Below are 19276 nucleotides of genomic sequence, written 5' to 3'. Positions count from 1 at the left end.
TCACACTCTCTCCCTTGGTTTGAGAATGATGCCCAATGTGAGGCTGGGGAGCTGGGGGGTAGATGCAGAAGGGCATGGAGTGTTTGGGAGGAGGTGTCCTCCTAGGCCGAGGGTATCTGCTAGACACAGCCGAAGCCAATAGGCAGGAGTGCTGGGAGCCCTGGGCAGACAGGTGGGTACCTAGGGGCCGAGGGCAGGCAGGAAGTTGCCAGTGGTCATGCCAGGGCACAAACAGCACCAAGGACCAAGGCTGCGGACTGCCAAGTCCTGGGCTGCTGACACCGAGACTGGAGGCAGGTGGCATGTGGCTCTGTTTTCCTGGGCCTGGCAGCACAGCTAGGGGACAGGGGACTCTGTGGAAGTGGAAGGGGGCCCATGACCCTATCTGTCCAGAGCAAACAGCTTGCATTGCTGATGGAGACCAGGCTGGCTTCACTTCGCAGCCTTTTATGGTGGCCCTCCTTCTGGGCTGCCACTGGAGACAGGCTCACAGCACACCCCCCAGGCTGAGCTCCGCAGAGGCAGCCTGTGCACCCCAGGCACAAGGGGCTGCGTTCCCAGCGCTCTGAGGAGATGGCACTCTTAGATCTTTCTGTCTCTGGCTTCTGCTCTCCGGGCTACCCAGAACCACAGTTAGCTACTCACACACGGAGACCACCGGTGTCCGTGTCTGTTCTGAAGCTGACCAAGCCCTGCTCTCTCTGTTCAGAACATATCTGACAGCCTCTCTAGCCTGTGCCCTCACCCCTCAGGTGAAGCCCACGGGGACACGTGACATTTCTTGGTGAGCAGCACAGGCAAGTGTGAAGGGGCAGTGGCCACAGAGGCCAGATCGCAGCTCGGTGACTCCTGTCTGGGGGCCTCCACAGAGCCCCAGGGCTCTTCTCCAAGTGGGAAGCTGGGGACCTCATGGTCCCCTTTGGTCCAGGCCCACTCCCTGACTCCTGGAAGGAATAGGTGGCTCTGATGGGACCCACAGGAAATCAGGCAATGTCTTCCCACAATGACACTTGGGAGTGGGATGGAATCTTCATCTATTACTTTTAATCAGAACTGCCTAACACTGTCGGGGACAGGAGGGGAGGAAGGGAGCGTTGAAACCAGCCTGAGAACATTGCCAGCAAAGAAGATGATTTGTTTCTGCCTCTCACCACCCGCTCCAGTCCCCGCCACTCCTGACTCTGAGGGCCTGGGGACTCCTCCCCCGGTATCACAAATCGTTCCAACCCTGGTCAGTCAAGGGGAAGTGGCGGCCTACTTCCTCCTTCCAGTCTCAGCCCAGGGAGTTGCCTCCAGCTTTACCCACTGCGGATGGATGGCACAGGACAGCTGTGGGACAGCGCAGGACCCCGAGCAATCTGCTCGCCCCAGAGATTTCTGAGGCTGGGTAGAGGGGGGTGTGCCCAGCAGTGCTATGCGAGAGATGCACCCCACAGGAGGTGTGCCAGGGCAGGATGTGTGGGCGGGTACCGGGGAGAGAGCAGACACGCTGGAGGTGGAGTCCCTGTGAGCCAGCAGAGCTGAGCAGGATGGGGTGGGGGTACAGAGGCCAGACTGGGCCCAGGGGCACCTGGTGATTTGTTATTCAGGAGGCTGCAGCAGACTGTTTTGCCACCATAAGTGGGGCATGAGGGTCAGGGCAACGGGGGCAGCTGCTGTAGGGCAAGATTCAAATCCTGCACTGCCACTGCCATCTCGAGGCACCACCTTGAGACCTGGCACTTGGCCCTGGCCAAGGCTGGCATGAACTTAGAAAAAGGCAAGTGGAGAATTCCTCCAGCTGTCTGTCACTCGGCCCTGGGCCCTGGGTCTGGTGAGCAAGCAGGCAAGAAGGCAGGAAGAGGTCAGCTGTCTGGACGTGAGCATCCCTGCCACTGCTTCCTCCTGCCCTGAACACAGCCCATGCTTCTCTGCTCCTCTAACTCCCCAGCCTCACATCTCCAAAGAAGGGCAGCTCTCCTTACAGCCCTGCCTGTGAGATTTCCTCACGGTAAATAAACCAATTTACAAAGTAGGTTTCCAAAGAAATGAGACGGTTGTACACACACACGCATCCCCCGAAATGTACACCTTCTAATTGGTGTCCTCCAGAGCAGCTGTCTTGGGAAGAGGTGCCTTTGACACCAACAGTGATGTGGAACAACTTCTAGAACCTTAAGCTAGAACAAAACCACGGCAGCTGGGTGCGGTGGCTCACACCTGTAATCCCAGCACCTTGGGAGGCCGAGGCAGGCGGATCACCTGAGGTCAGGAGTTTGAGACCAGCCTGGCCAACATGGTGAAACCCTGTCTCTACTAAAAATTAGATGGGTTTGGTGGTGTGCACCTATAATCCCAGCTACTCGGAAGGCTGAGGCAGAAGAATTGCTTGAACCCGGGAGGCAGAGGTTGCAGTGAGCCAAGATTGTGCCACTGCACTCCAGCCTGGGCGACAGAGTGAGACTCCACCATCAAAAAACAAAACAAAACAAAACAAAGCAAACAAACAAACAAAAAGAACAAATTCACGGCTATGGGTAATTAAAAAAATGATTTCACGATCTTCTAGCCATAATTATGTTCACCTCCTAATGCCACTACCTAGATTACCTAGATTAGTCACCCATTTGGTTCTTTTGATTGTCTTAAACAAGTCTATTTGCAAAAACCAAGTCTCCCTTCGTGGGCTGGATGTTTGCTGCCGCCTGGGAGTCAGAAGCAGATGCTAGAAGCTCTTGGGAGGTGATTCCAGAGTGTTAGAAAATGGGATAAACACCTGATGGGGCAGGTGCAGCTGCAGGGCCGTGCGGGCCTTCGTGAGCTCCCCTTGGTCACACCCTGCACTGCTGTCAAAAGCTCACCCAGCTGTGTGGCAGCTCGGCTGCATGGAGACGCCAGCAGCTCTGGGGCTGAGCAGACCGAGTGCACACTCAGCAGAGGTGGGTCATTCACCCATGAATCCCGACCTGCACTCAGGGCGTTCACACACCAGGAAAGGGAGAGGCTGCCATGGTGAGGAGCACATCTGGGAAGGGCAGGTGGCTCTAGAAGAGCCATGCCCCCAAAACAGGGGTGAGGACCAGCTTCCCAGTGCAAATGGCCCCAGTCGGGGCAGAAGGTAAACCCAGCTACCTGGGGAGGGGGCAGGGCCCTCTGGTTCCCCACCACCATGAGGATATGAAGGCGGGGGCTGGGATCTGTCCCCTGGGAGTGGAGAGTGAAGGGAACTGCTCCAGCCTGGTCTCCAAACCAGCAAATTCAAAAGAAACTAGCACCATCTAGAACCTCTAGTTCCCCTGGGAGATGGAGGAAAGGGAGGGAAGGGAGAAAAGAAGGAAAGGAGGGAGGAAGGGAGGAAGGGGAGGTCAGGGCCCTGACCTTGCTGGGACTATGGCACGAGGCTTAACCCCCACTGTGCACCTGGCCAGGCCCCTGTGACCCGCCCCTTTGTCTGGCCCCAACCTGCCTCCTCTGGCTGCGGGAGGAGCAGAGTTCAATAGCCATCTCCTAGATTGATCGCCGCATCCCTGGGAGACAGCTGCTCCAAAAACTCATTAGGTCTGATCATAAATCAAGATGAAACAAGGATGACAGGTGGTGGAGACCCTGCCAGGATGCGCGGTGGGGAACAGGGCTCCGAGAGCCACACTGACGCCCAGGGCTCGGCCACAGCCGCAGAGACAGCCTGCGCCCACCTCGTGGAGCCTGCGTGGGAGGGCAGATGGGCGCGGAGGCGGGACAGAGCAGAAAATGCTCCCCAGGCACGCTAAGGGCCAGACACCCAGGACTTCACAGTCAGATGTGTGGGGGGTCGGCCCCCAGCAGGGCCTGCAGTTCCCCAAGAGCCTATCACAGGCAGTGCCCAGAACATTCGCGTCCACATCCACCCACAATTCTACACCAGGAGTCCTGCTTAGTGGTGCAGAGCAGCAGTGAGAAGCTGGGAGGAGGCAGAGGGGAGGACAGAGGAGGAGGCTGACGTAGGTCACACGTGCGGCTGCTGGGCCTCGGAAGGCTCAGCTACAAAATGACAAGGGGTGGCAGGAGACTTCTCTCTTAATATCTGAGTAAAAGCCAATGCAAAAGCCACCGCATTTGTCTTGTGTCACCCATGGGCCCAACTGGACTGTTCATTCCTTCAACAACAAGGGACTGAGAGTTCCCTGGTACTATGCTGGCTGTCTGGGGACAGCACACTGAGACAGGGGCCCTGTCTTTCTGGAGCCCAGAGTCCGGAGGACCAGAGTCCAGGTGGAAAGTACAGGGGACAAATTACAACCAAAGAACAGGTTGGTTATCAGGCACACTAGCTGTGGGGTACATGATGAGATCCCCGTCGCAGCAGGCAGCCAAGCCTGAGGGTAGGAGGCCACGTGGTGGGGGTCCCAAAAGGGAAGCAGGTGTCAGACGGGACAGGGAGGACCTGTCGGGGCCGTTCCAACCCTATAGGTCTATGGCTGCTGTGACTCCTCACGGTTTAGGAGGAACAGCTCAATGTGGGGTGGAGATGAGGAGGGGGGCCCCCAAGGACATCCATATAGGCAGAGCCTCATTAAGGCCCTGCGAGGTCGCCTGCCATGGCTGCTGGCTGCTCACAAGGCTTGTCCTGATAGTGGATCTCAGCTCCACACGCGGGCCTCGCCACATGGAATCACCTGGGCCACAGCCGCTCCCCTCCCTTGCACACTGACACCTGGGGCGGGAGTGAGGAAGACAGAGCGAAGGCACACAAGTCACTGTCTTGGAGCTGAGATAAAACAGGCACGAGTCCTGAGCTGCCACAGGCCAGTCAGAGAAGTCGCCTCCCTTCCCTTTCTGAGGAGGCTAGAAGTAAAATTTACATAAGGACTGAGCTGCCAGGAGGCACATCCACTGTATGGGCATCTGGACAAGCCAAGGTTCATGTTAATATCGGCTTTGCAGCAACATCAAGTGTGGCAGTCAAGGTGCAATTTCACATCAAGATATGTTCTTACAACATCTGAGTCCTCAGGCTCCTAAAGCAGTCAGAAGAGAAGCGAACAGAAGCAGCCTTTCCCTAGATAGCCTCAGCCTGGCAAGAGCCAGATAAGAAGTCCCTGCAGGCACTGCCTCCACATCTGTCCTCACGGCCTCTCTCCTTGGCAGGGAGGACTGGTGAGCCCACCCACTCTGAACACCTGCCAAATGGCAAAGGTAGCACTGGTTTATAAGGGGATGAAAGTCAACAAACACCAGCATCTCTCCCAAATCCGTCCCTTCCGGAATATCCCTGCCCTCCTGAACCTCACCCTGGGGGGCTGGGGGAAGAAAGGGGCCTTATTGGCGGGATGAAGCCATGACTGGGCCAAGCCCTTGTAGCAGTTGAAGGTGACTTATTCTTGGGGCCAGACAGGGATGAGTCGGTGTCTGGAGCCCGGGGCCCTGATGCTCACATTCCGGTAGTCCTACCAGCAACCCCAGTTGACCTCTCTTGGGTCTCTGTGGGCAGGGACAGAAAGATCAGAGTGGTCAGCAGTCAGCTCCTTCCTTCCTGCACTGAACACACACCCTTGAGCATCAACATAAGGGCTGGCTGAGCTGGAGGTGTGGAGAGGGATGAGCTCCTTCCAGGTCCTCCCAGGCAGCGCTGCCTTGGTCTCTGAGCCATGTGAGGCCTGGGCAGGACTCTGCCTTCCTTACAGAATGCTGGGGTCTGTGTGGGGCTGGAGAGAGTTGGGTGACCTTCCTAGGCACCACTGGAGTTGGGGCACAGAGGCCAGAGCTCTCCAGGCCTGGGTGGGGAGAGGGGGGAGCAGAAAGAGCCCTCCCAGGAGCCCCCACCTCCACTCTGGGGGCACACATGAAGGTCCCCCATGAGCATGAGATGCTGAGGCACTGAGTCCATCTTGGTGGCTTTCCTGTTTTCCTCATCCCCATCGCCGGCTCTGGAATTAAGCAAGGGCTACTTCTGGGCAGCCTGAATGCTGCCCATGCTCTCCCTGAAGGTGGCAACAAACCCACCGGGCTCTGACGGAGAAGCACCGAGAAGCATTTAGAGCTGTGCTGACCACCAGGGCCACACGAGGCCGAGGCTACTGAGCACTGGAACATGGCTGGCTCAAACTGAGGTGTGCTCAAGCGTAAAATACACCGGGTTTCAAAGACTTGGTGTGTGGCCCAGTGCTGAGGTGGGCGGATTACTTGAGGCCAGGAGTTTGAGATCAGCCTGGCCAACATGGCAAAACACCGTCCTTACTAAAAATACAAAAATTAGCTGGACGTGGTGGCACGCGCCTGTAGTCCCAGCTACTAGGGAGGCTGAGGCAGGAGAATCGCTTGAACCCAGGAGGCGGAAGTTGCAGTGAGCTGAGATTGCACCACTGCATTCCAGCCTGGGTGACAGAGTGAGACTCTGTCTCGGAAAAAAAAAAAAAAAAAAAAAAAAAAGATTAGCATGGAAAAGGAATGTAAAGTATCCCACTTGTCATTTTTTTCATGATTACATGTTGAAAGATATTTTTGATACGTTAAGTATTTTATGAAAATGAATTGAACTTCAAGATGTCGCTAAAAATTAAAAGTTTCCCCCAGGTGGCTGGCATTGTATTTCTATGGGCGTCTCAGTGGGGGTTTCCTGTGCTGGGGGTCTGTGGGCTGTGCACACCTGGGAAGCACCTGAAATACTGAGGATTTGAAAGATTTCCCCCTTCTGCCACTAACTTCGGTCCAGGACTCCTCACTCTAACCCTGTCACCTGCCCTGACTTGCATGGGGACACTGAAGACCTAGGGTGGAGCTGTGACGCTGCACCAATCCTTCTGGAAAAGCCCAAGGACAAATGGGCTCTAAGTGCCCTCGGGCTGTGACCCCCAGGGCAGCCTGACCTGGCGAGGGAGGCACTGGCTGGGTCTGGAGTGCTATGGAACTGGCCTGTGGTCCTGGGCCACCATCAGAGGGACATCTCCATAAGGGCATGAGCTGGAACAGAGGCTCTCAGGAACCATGGAGGGCCCTGCCCAATGGTCCCTGCCTAGAAGCCCCCACCCCCAGCCCATTCATCCCCTTCTACAGGGCCTGGAAGGGATGAGGAGTATGGGGACACGCATCCACTAGGGGCAGACTACACGCGGCACACTCCTCCTCCCTAATCCCTTTGGGTGCCCACGTACTGAGTTGTGCACACATACTCAGAGCCATGACCCTGAGGGCCAAGGGTGAAGGGTCTTCCCCCAGGCATGGCCCCCAGGCCTTTCCCATGTGCCAGTGCTGAGCTGTGCCTTGGCAGGGCTGCTTCCTGGAGAGCTGCCCCCGCAACTCTCTAACCTCTGAACCTGGCTCCAGATGTCCCTGAGGCCAGGGCGCCCCAAGCTCCATGCCATTCCCTGCTCCCCATGTGTGGCTCTGGCTCTGACACTGGGAGGTGGAGGCCATCCGTCACGGTGGCTGTCTGGGAGTGACACTCTTTTCCAAGCAAAGAATCAACATGCCAGGACTAATGATAACGAATGGCCAGTTGTGTGCCCATCACCAGCTCAGGCACCGGCACTCCAGGCGGGGAACAGGACTAGGGGAGGACTTGGCGCCAGCTCCCTCCTTCACCAACGCTTAGCCCTCTGAGGGCGCCGGGCTGCAGGGGTCTCTGGCTTTAGCTGGGCCGTCGGAAGGGGTGGGTGAGCAACACCAGCCTGAGCAGAGAACCACTGGAGACCAGCCTCTTGGCCCTAAAACAGGGGGAGGTGGCTGGGTATTTGTTCCTTAAATAACCAGACCAACCATGGCAAAAGGAGACCCACATTTGCAGGCTGGAGGTGGAAGAGCCCAAGGATCCTGCAGCCTAGAGGTGTGAGCGACACCAGGACACAGTCCTGGCTTGGAAATGGCCAAGTTACACTGGACACAGCTCCTGAATCTGCCACTCAACTGTGTAATTTTGGGGCAAACTGTTCCATCACCTTAAAAAATACAGATAAGGCCGGGCATGGTGGTTGATGCCTGTAATTCCAGCACTTTGGGAGGCCGAGGTGGGTGGATCACCTGAGGTCAGAAGTTTGAGACCAGCCTGGCCAACATGGAGAAAACCCATCTCTACCAAAAATACAAAAATTAGCTGGGCGTGGTGGCCCATGCCTGTAATCCCAGCTACTCGGAAAGCCGAGGAAGGAGAATCACTTGAGCCTAGGAGGCAGAGGTTGCAGTGAGCCGAGACTGTGCCACTGCACTCCAGCCTGGATGACAGAGCAAGACTGTCTTAAAAAAAAAAAAAGAGATGATTGTAGGAAGGCTGAAGGGTTGGAGTGAGATAGGGCAGTGCTGCGTTGGTAAAGCCTGGCTCGCACCAGTCACTCAGGAAGCTGCACGTGCCGTCTATCATTGCAGAAACCCATTGCCCCTGCTGAAAGCCCAGTTCCCAGGCAAGCAGGAAAAACTGTGTCAGTGCTGAGTTCTCATCTAGCTCCCCTTGTGCTCTGAGGAGGGGGACTGGATGATACTAGTGACCCCGCCTTCCTGGCCAGGTCAAGCTGCTGTCAGAACAGTTCCCAGGAATTCCCCATCACTGGCCTCAGCTAACCTTTGGGGCCCTGGGGGTCAGGGATGGGGAGGGGGGCAAGGAGGACCCCAACAGGCTGCTCACCCCTGCTCTGCCAACCAGAGCGACCCTCAGTTCCTCCTCTTACGCCCCTGTCCACCCCCACCACCGCCAGCATCTTTAAGGCCCCTCAAGGCCAAGCAATCCCCACCACCCCACCTCTGGGGCCTCCAGGTGTGTGCCCTCTCCGGGAGGGGCTAAAGGACATAGGGTCTTTGGAGCCTGAGCTGGCCCATCCTTCCTGGGGTGGCATCTACCTGTGCTTGGGCTGTGGTGCGGATGAGGGCTTTGCCTGGGAGGAGCTCCCTTTGGGGACTATGGGAAGCCCCCACACGGATACGCCAGGCACCAAAAGCATCTCGGCCCTGGGTCTGGTTTTCATTTCAGACCTGCAGGGCATCCAGCATATGCCAGCTTTGCCTAGCAACTCACCCACCACTCACTTGGGTTTCTGCTGAAAGGAGGGAATCTAAAGCCAGCTGGTCTTCCCATGTGGGCCAGCTCCTGTGTTTTCTGGAGGATTCTAGCTTTGTTCACTCCTTACCCTGGGAGAAGAGAGGAGCGCTGAAACAACCAGCTTTATAGGACTAGGTTCTATCCTGCGGCTAAATTATTTAGCCCAAAGGACTGACAGCAGAGTCCCCCTCTCCCCAGGGTGGCAGGAGGCGGCGGCAGCCTGGTGAAGGGCAAGTGTCTGAGCCTCTGGAGCAATCAAGCCTTCTGTCGGAAATCACGGGCTCTGGCCTTTCGTCCTTCCACTTCCCCACACCCTCAGAGCCTGGCAGGTGGTGCCTGGGAGGGCAGGGTCTCAATTTTTCATTCTTAAGTTGTCAGAGCAAGCTCAGTGTGCAATCATCGGGAAGGCAGGGCCTCTGGCTGCTGGCTGACTAATCTCCTTCCTGGAGATTGGAAACATAAAATTTCAGGCGCTGCCACCTTTCCTGCAGGCTGCTCAGCCCTTTCCTCTCCAGCTGCCAGCTAGATGCCAAGAGAGACAGGAAGGAGAGAGTGAGGAAGAAGAGGAGAGGTGGTACCGAGCAAGGATGGGTGGCCCCTCCTGGGTCTGAACGTAACTCTGGAGCGCCAGGGTTGCCGTGGGCCGTGTCAGCCCTGCAGATGTATATGACGGCCCAACTTGCTGCAAGGTTAAGACTCACCCTCCCACATGAAGCCCAGTTCTGCACAGAGGCCATGCCCGTCACCATCATTGGGTCAGACTCGACCCATGGCCACGAGTGATCTGGGACTTAGTTTCCTTGCCTTGTCAGTGCCGGACAGCTGCGCCACCAACCTCCTGGGCATTGCAGGAGTCTTTGTCTGATAGCTGGAGCTGCCCATCTCGGCCGTACACAGATCAGAGCTGATAACAAAGGCTGCTTAGAGGAGAGGTAGGGACGAAAGGGAAACAACCTTTGCTTGGGGCCAAGTGAACTCTCAGGTCAGTTCTGACTGATGCTAATGAAGGGAGTAATTTGGCGGCACATGGCTGGCTGTTCGCCAGCAAGTGTTCATTAGTTGCCTACTTTACCTTAAAACAAACACTGGGTTCCTCTCCTATAAATGGGCCTCTGTGCATTTGCAAAAAGAACTTCTAGAAAACCAAGAATAAAATTAAGACCAAAATGAAACATATACAAAAGGTTTTTCAAGATTCCCTGCACTGGGAGTGTAACCAGTCATGGCTGGACACGGAACAGCCCAGGAGAGCCCTGGACAGTGGCCCAGTTGGAAGGTGGGCAGGGCTGCCGCAGAGACCCAGGCCGTGCAGGGCTGCTGACAGCGGGGTGGCGTGGTGCTGGCACATGAGGCTGTCTGGATGGATGCACAGGGGGCATTTTGGGGGGTCCTTCTGGGGCCTCTGAGAGGCACTAGTTGAGTGGCTGTGGAGGAATTCCAATGCCAACCTGGCAGCAGTGGGCACCAGATGGCCCAGACACAAGACCCTGGGCTGCCGGTGGTGACAGATCAGCGCGGGAGGCAGTCTGCAGGGATCAGTCATGGGTTTGGGGACAGGTAAACACCAGAAAGCCTCATGTCCCCAGGTGATGACTTCCTCTTAGGGGCCTCACCTGCCAACACCACCACGTCCCACCTCTCCCTGTCGGCTTGGAAAACAAATCTGGGGCAGTTGCTGAGGGAGGTGGAGAGAGCGGGGCCGAGAACTTCATGAGGCAGGCTCAAGTTCATCCACAAACGCCTGGAGAGGACGGTGTCTGACCCACTTTGGGGGGAACACAGATGCAAAAAGAGAGTGTGTGGCGTCTGCTCTGCATACACAATCAGAGGGAAGGGAACCCTGCAGTCCTCGGCAGCCCAGGCCCGAGGAGGGCTGTGGCGCTCCAGAGCAGCCTTTATTAGAAAGGATCGGGTTTTTAACAACCCCAAATGGGGCGCCCCGTGCCGAGCCAGCTGTTCATGGGAGACGCCTGCAGGCATCTGCCGGGGAAAGTTGGTAATGGAACTGAAGTAATGAAGCTGCCATGGCCCCTTCCAGGCCGAGAGCTCCATGTGGTGAGGCGGGGGCAGCCTCTAGCCATCGGCTTAGGTGCTCAGGCTTGGGCTCTGAAGTCCTGCGCTGGGCCTGTGAGCACAAAGAACATCCTCTGTGCTGCGTCTCCCCTCAGCATCCCTGGTCTGCCTGTGGCTGGCAGAGGCTACAGCCCCTGCCCCTCTGTGAGATGGGCCTGCCTTTCATTCTCCCAGCTCAGAGCTTCTTCAAAGTGCGTGCGAGTAGATGCTGGGGGCGGCGGAGCAGAGAGGGCTCCTCTCCAGGCACCACAGCTGGGATGTGGCACAGGGGAGGCTGCCCAGAGCCAACCTAGATGCTTCTAGATCTCACTGTGAAACCCATGTGGACACCGAGTGCCATGCTCTCTTGAGGTAGCTGAGGTCATGTCCCCGGTCTTATGGCCAGCCCTCAGAGAGGCTCATCTTGAGGCCACTCTTGGGATGTGATGGCTGACCAAGACGCTGCTGAAGACGCCACGCTCACTGTGACTCCCCTCTGCACACTGCGCAGGTGCTGTGCCAACAACAACGTCCCAATCGAGGCCTCGCTGCCACTGCACAGACAAGGAACCTGGCGGAGAAGCCTCGATCCATCTGCGCACATTGGGAGTAAACGCCAAGTGTCCCACACGGTGGGGGAACAAGGCAAGGAGGTCCAGTGTCACCTCCAGTGGGTGTGCCACCTGGCGCAGAGCAGCCACCGGAGACCTGATTGCTCAGGAATCTGCAGTGGCCACCTGGGGGTGAGCCAGCCAGGTCTGCCAGGGCCAGAACAACAGCCTCACTGCTGGGCACAGCACACCAAGACCCTCCTTCCTCATGTGGATTCAGAAGTATCTGCCACCCAGGCATCCCACACTGACCAATCCCGTCTCCCCAGAACTTACTTGGGGAGCACAAGAAATGAACAGACACGGCCGGGCGTGGTGGCTCAAGCCTGTAATCCCAGCACTTTGGGAGGCCGAGATGGGCGGATCACGAGGTCAGGAGATCGAGAGCCGATCCCGGCTAACACGGTGAAACCCCGTCTCTACTAAAAAATACAAAAAAATAGCCGGGCGAGGTGGCGGGCTCCTGTAGTCCCAGCTACTCGGGAGGCTGAGGCAGGAGAATGGCGTAAACCCGGGAGGCGGAGCTTGCAGTGAGCTGAGATCCGGCCACTGCACTCCAGCCTGGGTGACAGAGCAAGACTCCGTCTCAAAAAAAAAAAAAAAAAAAAAAAAAAAAGAAATGAACAGACACTATCATATGTCATCCACGCTTTGAGTATTCCTAGACAAGTGGTTATTTACAAAGGCCATTTAACCCTTTCAGTGCCATTCTGGCAGAATGAGGGGGCTTCCGAGGCTACTAAGGGGGAGGAGGGCAGAGCAGAGCCCCTCAGAGGAGCTGGCCCGAAGGCTCCTCAGCACAGCTCCGGGGCCTGCAGTCTCCTCCGGCCTCGTTTCAACAGATGGCAGAACTAATTCCTAATTAAGCCCAAGAAAGTTTCCGGCTCAGCACATTTATTTATGATTTTCCGGTCCCTTTGGTGCTCATTCTTCCCCTTTGTCTTCCTGGAACCCAAGCCAGCTTATTTCCAACCCGAGCTCCCCACTTGGTTACTGGGAAAGCATGGCCTCATCTGGGGAGAGAGGAGGGAAAGGGGTGCGGCGGGAGTGTGGGAAGGAGGGAGGGGTGTGTGGGAAGGAGGGAGGGGTGTGTGGGAAGGAGGGAGGGGTGTGTGGGACTCGGTCACACAGCTGCTTTTAAGACAGAATGAAAAGGGAGTTTGTGGCGAACTGACAACTTGGCACAGACTTGAGAGGACAAATAGGCCTTTGAGGTCACTGCCTTTAGGGTGGTTCTCGAAAAACTGCCTGGGGTGAGCTTGGCCCAGAGGTGAGAAACCCTCGTGGGGTCCCTCCCCCATGGAGGGGCTGCCAGTTTTGCTTTGTTTGGTGGCTCCAGGGAGACCTCCATCCCCTTCCTCCCCTCCCGAGCCCCGCTGCGGCCCGGGCTGAGAGGGGAACACCCCTTGCCTAGGAAGAAACGCTAGGAAGAAAATGCCCCACTGGCTCTAATGCTGGCTGCTGGGGATGGAACCCTAGACCCAGCTGTGCTTCCGAGTTTACCTAACTGGGCAATTTTTCTTCTGGCAAGAGGGCTGTGTCACAGAAGGGTTCGCTTGTTAAGCCCAGAGGTCTGAGTCTCTCATGGAGAAAAATCACTGCCTCTGCGGTCGCCCCCAGCAGCACTCTGGAGAAAAGGTTTGCCTGAGAGGCTCCTGACATTTGATTATCTCTTGGATCAAAGGGAAAAGAGAGGCAGATGACTTGCTAAGACAACAATGTCAAGACAACAATGTCACCACCAAAAAAACAAGTGCTGTCGACCTTCACGAGCTGGTCTCCACCTCGAGCTCCTGAGGCTGCCAAGAGCCTCTCTTGAGGCCACTGTCACCTGCTCCGCAGCACTGCAGGGCCCCAGGAGCCTCAGGGTGGGAGACCTGGGGGTGGGAAGGGGCTGGGGGAAACAGGAGTTGATTTTCTAAAGCAACTGCCAAGTCTACTGTGAGCCTGACTCTGGGGAAGTAGCGTTCCAACAGCAGAATGGCAAGGGGCCCGGGCTGTCCCCAGCCGCCTTCCAGGACCCCGGGGCCCTGCTGGCCACAGAACTCAGCTCCTCCTCTGACTGATGCAGGGGTACAGCTGGTCTCCTGCTCTGAGACAATCGCTCTTTATGTGCCCTCAGCCGCCTCTTCTCCTTTTCATAGTCTTCTCCCTTTCAACAAATGTATTGCTCCCCAGACACGGGGAGGAATCTGTCACCCTAAACAAGTGCAGGGGTCTTCTGAAGCCATTAACTGTCACTATCCTGGGTGTCATCCCCTCTTGGGCTGTCATGCTGGCTAAAGCAGGAGTGTCCCCTCCACCTCTCCCCACCCTGCTCCTGTCCTCCTGGACGAGGGGAAGGAGACAGAAATCAGCTCAGCTTTCTCCATGCCAGCGCCCAAGGGGCCCTTTCCCCGTCCCCAGTGCTGAGGGGCAGGTCAAGTGCAGCCAGTCCCACGTAGGGTAGGGACCAGACCTTGGGGCTACAGATGTGGCTGCTGGGAGCCACAGGAGCTGGAGCACCAGACTTAGGCCAGGAAGGCAAGGGGGAGAACAGTTTTCTCCAAATCCTGCTTTACTGAGAAAACGCGTTCTTCTGAGACCACCAGGTTTTACCCACTCGGCCTTACCCAGAACTCTCAAAATACTTCATATAAGCAGAGAAAAAGGAAGGGTGGACAGTTGAGCCCTGGTGTTTCTGATCCCTGCTGACTCTGACTTCTGGACACAATCCCTCCTGGCACCCAGGGAGGCTCCATTCTAAATCCGTCCTTGGAGCTGGTGGGATCCCCAGGTTCTAAGTAACAATTCCCATCTTCCCCCAGGTAGTCATGTTAATTTAACCTGGGGCTTGGAACTTGTGAGTGCAATTTGGGAACAGCACTCACTGGTGAGTACGTGACCAGACAGACTGAATGGAGCAGATGCAGACTTCCGCCCTGTCCAGGGATGGACAGGTGTCCTCCCGCTCCCTCGTGTCAGCTGGATAGCCAAGGACGGGCTCGGCCCAGATGATGTGCCCCTGTGGGGGCCTCACAACTCATCTCCATCCTGCTCTCATCTCCTTGCAAGGACAAACCAAGAGGGCAAAAAAGTTACAGGCTGGTGAGCGTGGCTCAAGACAAGGAAAACCTTCCCAGCACTGACATACACCCCTCAGAGCGGAGTGCGAGCCTCATGCAGTCATGAGCTCTGGGCCCCGAAGGCCACCCTGTGCTCTGTGCTGTACAGCCTGCTCCCAGAGGGGCGAGGCCTGGCTACCTGACTGCTGTGGCCCCTTCCAACTAAAGATGCCAAGACTGCTGTGTACGGAGGTTCCTTACACTGACATCTTGTAATCCCCTAAGTCTGGGGAACCAGGGGAATTGCAGATGTCAAGCTGCTGGAAGTCATTTAGACCAGAAAGTGTCCTCGGCGACCATGACCCACTGCTGAGTCCTGGCATGGAATCAGGATCAGCGTCCACCCCCAGAGTCTGGATGAGGGTAGAATGGGCAAGCGCAGCGGGAAAGGGGGCTGGGGAAGGTGGTCAGGAAGGAGGAGCCCCAACCTTGGCTCCTCTAGAGCCAAGTGCCTCTGTGCTGAGAGGCAGGCGAGCTCCTGGAGCCTGGACACACCCACTCTGTCCAGGCCCCTCTATCAGAACAGCAACAGCCTTCTTAGCTTTTGGATTGAGCAGAAGAGGGGTCCAATGGATGCCCAAAGCCATGCTGGCCACAGAGGCCCCACCTGCTCCTGTCCTCCGTCCAGGTGGATCGGCAGCCAGCCCTTTCCCTGAGGTGGCTGGCAGGATGGTGTGGCAGAAGTGGACCAGCCCCCAACCACCAACCTGTCTGGGGGAACAGACTCCCCAGACCGCAGCTGAGGACAATGGCGCTCATGCTCAGCAGGGTGTCCGTCGGTTAGAAGATGCTGTGGAGGGGGTGTCTTTTCACGCCCTGGTGGCCAGAGACCCAGGGGCAGAGAGTGGCTGCTGCCACAGCCCGCTGGCTTTTATGGTTACGCCGCATAGCACACTCACGAGAATGCAGAGCCGCACTGCTCCCGTACCCTGCAGGGCACAGCCCAACCCAGGCTTTTGGGAGCCCCCCCGCACGCCTGTGGGTCAGTGGGCACCCAGCATGGTTGTATGAGAGAGAAGCTGGTCCTAGAATCAACAATCCTGGCTCTAGCCCCAGCTCCATCCACACTATGTGACCTCGAAAAAATCATCTTTTTTTGGTGCTAAATTTCCCCAGCAGTAAAAGGCAAGCTGAGTATCTGCCCCTCCTTGTCCTTTGGAAAGGTGGGAGGCCCAGACAGGCCTGAGTCAATGGAAACCACAACCACTTTCCAGCTACGGCTGGGGGCTCTGCACGGCCTCTCGCGAAAGGAGAGGGAAGGGACGAGAGGAGAAAGCGCAGAGACTCGAGCTGTTTCTCAGACTCACCGATCCATCTCATCAGAGAGGTCAGGATCTGCAGGTACTTGGTCTTCTGGACGTCAAAGAAGGTGAATGGTCCGAGGAGGAGAGTGAAGATTGCCTGGGGGATGGAAACAAGAGTAAGGGGGATGCAGGCTGCACTCGCAGACCGTCTGCACAGGGAAGACGCTGCTGCTCATGTGGCCTCTGCCCGCAGCTAAGGCCGGGCCTGACTGGGCACACCTGGACTGGCAGAGGCTCCCTGGGGTCACCTTGGGTAAGTGCCAGCGCCAGGGGTGGAACAAGAGCTCCAGAGGCATGCTTCCCTGCTGCTGCTCACATGGACTGTGCCGACAATGCTGTGCCTCCTTGGCAAGGCCCAGGTGTTGTTCCAGGGATGGAACATCCTGCTCTCTTCAGCAAACACAGACTGATGATCCACAACGTGCCCACCCTTGAACTGCCCATGAGCATGGGCTAGAGACGGAATGGCAAGAAGGATCCAAAAGAAGCACCAGCCACGTCTCTGGCTCTCGGTTTACTGGGAAGAAAGGACACAGTGGGGAGGGGCCCCAGGAGCCCTGACGAAGCCTCGCAGGAGAGGACACTTCTTCTGAAGCGCTTGGAGAGGAGTGATCGGGATGTGCATGGGCCACGTTTTTGGCTTCGAGAGGAGAAGCCTGGAGAACGAGAGCCCCTGGCTTTCAGGGCAGGCCCCTTGGAAGTACCCAGGATGACCAAAGAAGGGAGGTGCATCTAGGAAAACCAGGGCAAAGAAGTCCTGGGCTGAGAACGGGACCCAGGCAGAGAAGGGGGTGCTGATCGGCACGGATCCTCTCGTTTCTCTTTGGAGAACAGGGGAAAGTGTTGACTTAAAAAATGAAAGTCAAACTCTGTCTCAGAAAACTGGTCTGTGGGAAATGGGAACCTTCTTTGCAAAGGAAAATGGGGGTAAATGTGACAGAGCAGAAACTGGGGTGTGGGGAAGGTTAGGATTTCCATGCCAAATTGGTTGCTCAGGGAGTAGAGGAATTAAGAGCTGCTCATTGCAGTTAAGATGATGGTACCATTTCCAATCTGCCACTCGGAAGCAGTGTGAGGCATCAGACCTTATTAACATTTACACAGTGCCATTTTATCACGTTAATGCTAATGACGCTCACCAGAGATGCGGCAGGCGGCTCGGAACCCTGAATGAATGTGGGGAGAGGGCCCACTCAGGGAGTCAGGCTCTGGCCTGTCATCCGGGTGAATCCATCACAGCTGCTCAGCCCTAGGCCAGCCCCTGTGGCTGGCAGGCGGGAACCCCGTAGAAGGGGAACTGAGCCCGCCCTGCACCGCCCCCAGCAACCTCTGGCCATAAGGAGGGCAGGATGTGGGAGAAGCTGTGACCCCTTATCCAAGTCCATTATCACTGAGAGGATGAGTGACACGGAGGAGTGAAGTGCCGCTTAAGGAAAGGCTCTAATTAGCTGGGCTAGAGAAGGCGACCTGGCAGTCACCAGGCGCGAAGGACTTTGGAAAGAAGAGCTTTCTGCTGGGGGCCTCAGAACTGGCCCTGCTTCCACTCAGAAGAGGGGAAAGAAGTCTTTCTATTAGGCTTGGGGAGCGGGGTGGGGCAGGGCAAGGCAGAGGAAAGGGCTCTCCTTGCAAAAGCAATGGAGAGCCTCCGCTGTCCCCTCAGCCCAGGGAGAGGAGCTGGGGACACGGTAACGCATGCAGAACGTTAACTCTGGCAGAGCAGGTCTGTGCGCAGCACCATCAGTAAGTCATTTAGGAAAATTACCACTTCAGGGAAACTTTCCACTGATGAATTTCTCTTTTGAAGGATGAAGAGGGAGATGTCAGGTAGAAGAACGCATAAACACAGAGCCACCTGCCACAAATGTTTCCAAGTAACTGTGGTCTGCCGGAAACTGGACTCCTGGTGTGCCCGGGTGTTTGGCCAGTTCGCCTCTGACTTCCCACTGAAATCACGGTCCTCCAGCTGTGGGGGCTGGAGATCTTGGGGGTGGCTTACGTGGGAGGTCAAATCTCATCTCAGAAGCCTAAAGACTGGTTTTTAGAAGGTTCTACACCATAAAAATAGAGGGGCAGCAGAACCACCCCCAAAGGCAGGCAGAGAATGCTCCTGCAGGCTGCCTGGGTCCTGTCCTCCAGGGGCCCTGTCCATGTCTGTCCTTGTCCTCGGCAGATGCTTGTCAAGATCCTAGGACACAAAGGGTCTCATTCTGTAAAACCCTGTATGGATGAATCCCAGCCCGCTGAGAGCATCCCTCTATTTAATCAGACGCACCTCTGAAAGGTATTGTAAGTGGTATATGTGAGGTGCCACTTGAGTGACCAGGAATATGAATCTAGAGGAGTCGAAATGAAGGTTCACACCTGCTTAGTGTTCTCAGACCCAGTCCTGAGAACAGCAGGTCTGTCCTCAGCATGGGAACTAGCAGTGAAGGACTCTTATGGAAGATCTGGCCAATGGCTGCAACGTCCATAGATGGATGATGGTTGGAATGTGGCTTCTTTTTCTTTTAATGCTCAGGAGTACAGACCGACCATAACACTTGGGAAGGCTCAGGGCCCACTTAGTCACAGCAAACATGCACAGACTGCCAAACAGCAGCCCTTCCATGGGCCTGCGAGCTCACGCATCAGAGAGCACCCAGATGAAGACACAGACTGCGAGCTGGGGCTAATTAAGGAACAGGTGTCCTCTGCAAATTACTTAGAGCCAGAATTCAGCAACTGCAGGAGCAGGCATCTGGAGTGACAAAGGATGAGGACAGAGGCAGTGGCACACGCTGCCACGCCACGGTGTGGCCGCTGAGGTCTTGCGGAGGGAGGGGGGCGGGAGAAGGCATAGCCCCTGTCTCCAGATGGTCTAGCCGGGGCAGTGTCCATCTCTGAATGCACAACAGCCAAGCGTGGTACTTCGTGTTTTCTTTCCTTTTTGAAAAAGGAGACATAAAAAGCCAAAGAGACAGCCTACTCTCTTGGGTCTTCCAGTCTAGCCCATATGACATTATAAATTAGCTGGCTCCCGAGCAATTTTCCAACCCCCAAATGCCATTGATCAGTTCAAACTCAGTCTCTGCTCAAGGACTCTTGTAGCCCAACTCATTACAGGAGGCAGAGACACGAGTCGCTGCAGCCAAGCACATTTCTAAAAAAAAAAAAAAAAAAAAAAAAAAAAAAGAAAAAAGAAAAGAAAAGAAAAAAGAAAACTCTGATTTCTAATAAAATCTT

The 19276-nt window shown here is 56.1% G+C and overlaps 1 protein-coding gene across 2 annotated transcripts in view; it reads right to left on the bottom strand.

Moving 5' to 3' along the window:
* LOC105469136 (transmembrane protein 104) overlaps positions 1-19276 on the bottom strand; it is a 62930-nt gene that overhangs the window by 2931 nt on the left and 40723 nt on the right. For both annotated transcript variants that reach the window (XM_011719765.3, XM_011719766.3), the window contains exon 9: positions 16058-16151. In XM_011719765.3, the coding sequence (XP_011718067.1) occupies positions 16058-16151 (94 nt within the window). The remainder of the gene's footprint in view (positions 1-16057; positions 16152-19276) is intronic.

The sequence above is a fragment of the Macaca nemestrina genome, chromosome 17, assembly GCF_043159975.1.
Source record: "Macaca nemestrina isolate mMacNem1 chromosome 17, mMacNem.hap1, whole genome shotgun sequence".
Classification (NCBI taxonomy): Eukaryota; Metazoa; Chordata; class Mammalia; order Primates; family Cercopithecidae; genus Macaca; species Macaca nemestrina.
This window is presented reverse-complemented; position numbering and strand designations above follow the sequence as displayed.